This window comes from Bos indicus, chromosome 9 (genome assembly GCF_029378745.1).
Source record: "Bos indicus isolate NIAB-ARS_2022 breed Sahiwal x Tharparkar chromosome 9, NIAB-ARS_B.indTharparkar_mat_pri_1.0, whole genome shotgun sequence".
Taxonomy (NCBI): domain Eukaryota; kingdom Metazoa; phylum Chordata; class Mammalia; order Artiodactyla; family Bovidae; genus Bos; species Bos indicus.
In genome coordinates this window covers 84,232,406-84,238,405 of record NC_091768.1, presented here as the reverse complement: position 1 = coordinate 84,238,405, position 6,000 = coordinate 84,232,406, and the positions used below count along the sequence as shown (strand labels likewise).

Here is a 6,000-nt window from a genome sequence, read left to right as displayed (position 1 = left end):
AGGCATTCACTATTTTTTGGAAACTAGCATACAAGAACATGTTCTGTGTTACAAAATTTGCAATGCTGGTACACAGAACAAGAGATGTGTGTGATCACATTCTTTATGCCTGGGTTCCTCTGACTCATTGTTAAGTGTCCAAACTCCTAACACTTTGCGTGTGTGCTTAACCCACAAATGTTCTTGTCCAATGAAGGAGGTTTGTTGACGTTCTGCTTTGAAAGAATTTAAAAAAGGAGCAAGTCTGGAGCAAATAGTTTTATTAAAATAATTTATTTTAAAGTTTCATTTATGTGGTGAGTTTCTTTCTTTTTTGAGTGTGCTTTTTCAAGCTTGCATCTAGACTCATATGTTATCATCTCTATCCTATTCGATGATTTCAAAGCATATTTAAAAACATTTTCTATTTGAAAGTCTTTAAAGTAACAGAAAAACAACAACGATTTTTCTCATTGTTGAATTTTTCAAAGGCATTACGAGCCTATCCTAGTACTAACTCAAAATGAAGCAATTCAGAGTGAGACACATACATTTTATTACATTCCAAATATTTGAGACTATTTTTTTATTGAAATTAGAAAATTTTAAACTCAAATAATAACTTTCTGGGAAAAACCAATAAATTAACATCAAAACATAGAAACTACTTCTAAGGTGGGAAAATATCTATTTTTCAGTTGACCGAACCTCTTATTTTTATCAACAGGCAAACTTCGAGATAATGAAAAATAGGGTTTTCTTCTCCAGAAGAAAGGTGGTGTTGGGCATGTCCTGGTCACTTTTTCTTCTCTTTCTTTTTTTTGTGTCCGTTGGGAGCTGGGACCTTCTTTTCTGGCTCCACTCTGCTTGCGGCTTCCTCTGCAGCCTGAGCCTCCAGCCTTAGGCGCTCAGCTTCCAGTAATTTGTTCCTATATTCTTCCCGGATGTTAAAGATCTTCTGCCGGGCTTCGTCTAAGGAGTCCTATTCCAAAATGAAACAAAATGAAACGACAAAAACAACAGCAAAAACAAAAACAGCGCCCAAGTAAATAAGATCCACGGGTAGAGCCTTATTAAGGTTCCAGAAAAAAAAAAACAAACTACCCTTCCTTTCCTCATGCCAATAGAGTCATGTAGGAAATTAGAGAAGGAAGATGAAAGTTAGGGTATGATCTCAAATGTTTATTAATGAACAAAGGACACGTGAGGTTTTACAGAATGGTGAATAAAAGCATGGGTAGGAGAAAAATAAAGAGAAAAGTGAAGAAAGAAAGAGATTTTGACAAAGCAACTGGCTACTTAAATGAGTTCAGATATAATCTGTATAAAATATGCAGCCCAGCGTGTCTCTCACAGTAACTGTGCTCAGTAGACGACTAGTTCCCCACACATACTCTAGCCCTGACAAAATGTCTGAGTTGTACTTGGGGAACTTCCTAATAATACCACTTCTTTTCTTCCTCTCTCTTCACCGTCACTTCTTAAGGTGGATGGTGCCACCAGTTTCTGAGCTTTTGAGGGATTCTGCCACTCCAGCACTCTTGCCTGGAAAATCCCATGGACGGAGGAGCCTGGTGGGCTACAGTCCATGGGGTCGCTAAGAGTCAGAGACGACTGAGCGACTTCACTGTCACTTTTCACTTTCATGCATTGGAGAAGGAAATGGCAACCCACTCCAGTGTTCTTGCCTGGAGAATCCCAGGGACGGGGGAGCCTGGTGGGCTGCCGTCTATGGGGTTGCACAGAGTCGGACAGGACTGAAGTGACTTAGCAGCAGTGGAGCAAATTAGATTGACTCTTTCTTTGTTGTTGTGTGTTTTTTTTTTTTTTTTTCTTTAATTTATTTTTTAATTGGAAGAAAATTGCTCAATAATGTTGTTTTGGTTTCTGCCTTACGACACAAATCAACCATAATAATACATATACGTCCTCCCTTCGGAGCCTCCCTCCCCTCCCCTCATCCCACTCCTCTAGGTTATCACACACCGCCAGGCTGGGCTCCCTGTGTCACGCAGCAACTTCTCACCAGCTATCTACTTTACGCATGGCAGTGTATATATGTTGACGTTACTTTCTGCATTCCTCCCACTCTCTCCTTCCCCCAACGTGTCCACGGTCCATTCTCTGTATCTGTGTCTGCATTCTTTCCCTGCAAATACGTTCATCAATACCATTTTTCTAGATTCCAGATATATATGTGTCACTATACGATACTTGTTTTTCTCTTTCTGACTTACTTCACTCTGTATGACAGGCTCTAGGTTCACTCTTAGGAGTTTTTGTACTGCTGGCTTAGGATTTGGCTGCCTCAAATCTGTTAATGCCATCTTCCTCCACCTACTTTCCAGATTCACAGATGTTCTGCTGTTGTTTTCTCTCCCATTCTTCCCATTTTTGTGGGTAAGTTTCTAGTACTGTGTTTAAGAGGGATTTCAGGGAATGAGTAAATTAGATGTATAATTAATTTGCCAATTTTCTGAGAAGTTGGAAATGAAAGATTTTCAAGACTTCTTTCTACCTAGTTAAAATGTGATTTTATGATATCATTCTAATATTACAAAAGAATCTGTCAACCGTGATCCACGTGTATGCCCTTGTAGACTCACTCGCATTTCTCCATACATTTCCAGCACTTTATCTTTCACTTTAAACCTTTCTTCTTGCTTGATATCACGAATGCTATGGAGTCTGTTCCGATACTGTCGAAACTGGTGGACCTCCTCTGCCTTTTGCATTGCCTGTTGCTGAGTTAGCTCATCTGTTTGCAGCAGAGGCTCAATATTTGTTTTTCTTGATATAAAAAAATCAAAAGAAAACATAAGTCATTTGGGAACTCTGGAATGACCTTCAGCGCTCAAATAATTTAAAATCTTATCAACAGAGTAGTGATCTGAATCAAATCAAATATCAGAAACAGAAAGAATAAACCACTATTTTTCATGGACTAGGCTCCATTTATTAAATCACTAATATTTTAGAAAAATAAATTGGATGTACTATTTGAAGAGGTGTTTATGGAATTGGTGTTTGAAACTTTGAGAATATTTTGTAGGTTTTTTCTTTTTAATTTATAAGCTAGGTTTGAAAGTGTTTGTGCTATATAAAACTTATAAATGTGCTTGTACAATTACCTCTATTAATCTTATTGTTTGGTCCCTAAGAAAATTCAATCTAATTAAATAACAGCAGCATGTATGATGGGGTTTTTCCATAGCTCAACTCACCCTAACCAGGCTACAAATTAAGTCCTTACAGAAAGTATTTAAGTCCTTCTATAACTGACTTAATAAAACATTTGCTAAATTTAACATATAAGCTATATATTTCAAAAAATTCAGATGCACTTAATATGCTTAATAAATATATTAAGCATTTAATTTCAAATTTTCAGTTGTTTAGCAACTGCCTATTGACAATATGTTCAAAATTCTATGAACACAGATGTCTACTTTAATCATGTTTATTAAAACTTACCGTATATATTGATTTATGTCTACACATTCTAATTTCTTTCGAATAAGCTGTGGAGACATTTCCAAAATTGTTGGGGATCGTGAACGAGGCCCTATTTAAAAAAAAAAAAAAAAAGTCCTAGGCTTTCAAGAAGGAACCAACAATGACTAAGTAAATGATTGTATATATTATTTAAATTGAAATATGTTGGGCTTGCCATGCTTAATGTGATTTAATGACTTTACTGAAGCTTAATTTTGTTTTATGCTTATCCTCTAGCTGGTGTTACCATACTTGTAGTTAAATGGTGATAACAAAATTAATATAGAAAAAAATGAATATGCTCTATAAGAAGAGTTACAAAATCACTCTGTTTTAATTAAATGAAAACAGAGACCAAAGAAGGTCATACTGTGTTACAAAATTTCATTATAAGCAAGTTAAATAATCTAATATTTAAAGAGTTTGATCTATTCGTGCAAGCTATACTAAGCACTATGGGGGTGGAATATAAAACTGTTTTTAAGACAGTAGCCAGGAAATGGAAACAACTGAAATGTCCAGTGACAACTGAATGGATAGAGATGATGTGGTGTATATATAGATATACACCCACACAGTGGAATGTTACTCAGTCATAAAAGGAACATAATTGGGTCATTTGCAGAGATGTGGGTGGACCTAGAGTCTGTCATATAGAGTGAAGTAAGTCAGAAAGAGAAAAACAAATATCATTTATTAATGCATATACAAGGATACAGATGAACCTATTTCCAGAGCAGGAATAAAGATGCAGACAGAGAGAATGGACATGGGGACACAGATGAGTAAGGGGAGGGTGGAATGAACTGGGAGATTAAGATTGACATATATCCACTACCACGTGTAAAACAGACAGTTAGTGACAGCCTGATGTATAGCACAGGGGACTTAGCTTGGTGCTCTGTGATAATCTAGAGGGGTGGGATGGAGGGTGGCAGGGAGGTACAAGAGGGAGAGAATACATATATAAATAGTATAAACATATAATTGATTCACTTCTTTGGATGGGTGGGAATGAGAGAGCTGCTGCTGCTGCTGCTGCTGCTAAGTCGCTTCAGTCGTGTCCGACTCTGTGCGATCTCATAGATGGCAGCCCACCAGGTTCCCCCGTCCCTGGGATTCTCCAGGCAAGAACACTGGAGTGGGTTGCCATTTCCTTCTCCAATGCATGAAAGTGAAAAGTGAAAATGAAGTTGTTCAGTCGGTCTCTGACTCTTAGCGACCCCATGGACTGCAGCCCACCAGGCTTCTCTGTCCATGGGATTTTCCAGGCAAGAGTACTGGAGTGAGTTGCCATTGCCTTCTCTGGTTTTATGAAGCTAATAATAATCAAAACATTATGACTTGACATTTTCTTAAAAATTTAACCATAGTTTTTGATCCCTATTTGCATAAAATATCCAGGAATGGCAAATCTACATAGAGGAAAAGACTGAGGCTGTTGGTGGGAATGCAGAGTGACTTTAAGAGGGCACAAAATAATTTATTTGGATAAAAGGAATGTTTTGAAACAATATTTGGTACTGGTGGCACAACTCTGTAAATTACTAAAAAGTATTGAACTATACTTTCAAAATTGGTAATTTGAAGGTATGTAAATTACACTTCAGTATTTTTTTAAAAGAAATTAAATGGTCTGGAAAGGCTGAATGGTTAATATCTTAGTCTCTAAAGTTTCTTTCTTGAATCTATTCTTCTGGGTTCATATGAGTCTGTGGGGGTAAAAACAACAGCAGCAACAACAACAAAAACAGTTACTTTTGATTTTCAGTGTTCACTTGTTATACATTATCTACTCTACTGGACTAAAAGATACTGTATGTTTTTTGTTTTTCTTTGAGAATAATTGCTTTACAATGCTCTGTTAGTTTCTGGTGTACAACAAAGTGAATCAGCTATATGTTTATACTATTCATATATGTATTCTCTCCCTCTTGTACCTCCCTGCCACCCTCCATCCCACCCCTCTAGATTATCACACAGCACCAAGCTAAGCCCCCTGTGCTATACAACAGGTTGCCACTAACTGTCTATTTTACACATGGTAGTGGATATATGTCAATCCTAATCTCCCAATTAATTCCACCCTCCCCTTACCCATCTGTGTACACATGTCCATTCTCTATGTCTGCATCTTTATTCCTGCTCTGGAAATAGGTTCATCTGTACCATTTTTCTATATTCCATGCTGCTGCTGCTAAGTTACTTCAGTCGTGTCTGACTCTGTGCGACCCCATAGACGGCAGCCCACCAGGCTCCCCCGTCCCTGGGATTCTCCAGGCAAGAACACTGGAGTGGGTTGCCATTTCCTTCTCCAGTGCATGAAAGTGAAAAGTGAAAGTGAAATCGCTCAGTCATGTCCAACTCTTAGCGACCATATGGACTGCAGCCCACCAGGCTCTTCCATCCATGGGATTTTCCAGGCAAGAGTACTGGAGTAGGGTGCCATTGCCTTCTCCATCCATGTATATGCATTAATAAATGATATTTGATTTTCTCTTTCTGACTTACTTCACTCTATATGAT

General features: G+C 37.8%; 1 protein-coding gene across 5 annotated transcripts in view; it reads right to left on the bottom strand.

The window, feature by feature from the left end:
• Positions 1-257: 257 nt before the first annotated feature.
• Positions 258-6,000, bottom strand: part of ADGB (androglobin) — a 193,602-nt gene continuing 187,859 nt past the window's right edge. For 3 of the 5 annotated variants that reach the window (XM_070796316.1, XM_070796317.1, XM_019967555.2), the window contains 3 exons: positions 3,454-3,544; positions 2,586-2,769; positions 258-961 (listed from right to left, as the gene is read on the bottom strand). In XM_070796316.1, the coding sequence (XP_070652417.1) occupies positions 776-961; positions 2,586-2,769; positions 3,454-3,544 (461 nt within the window). In that variant the 3' untranslated portion in view covers positions 258-775. Of the gene's footprint in view, positions 962-2,585; positions 2,770-3,453; positions 3,545-6,000 lie in introns of those variants that run through there. The other 2 variants (XM_070796318.1, XR_011568515.1) reach the window with 2 other exon arrangements.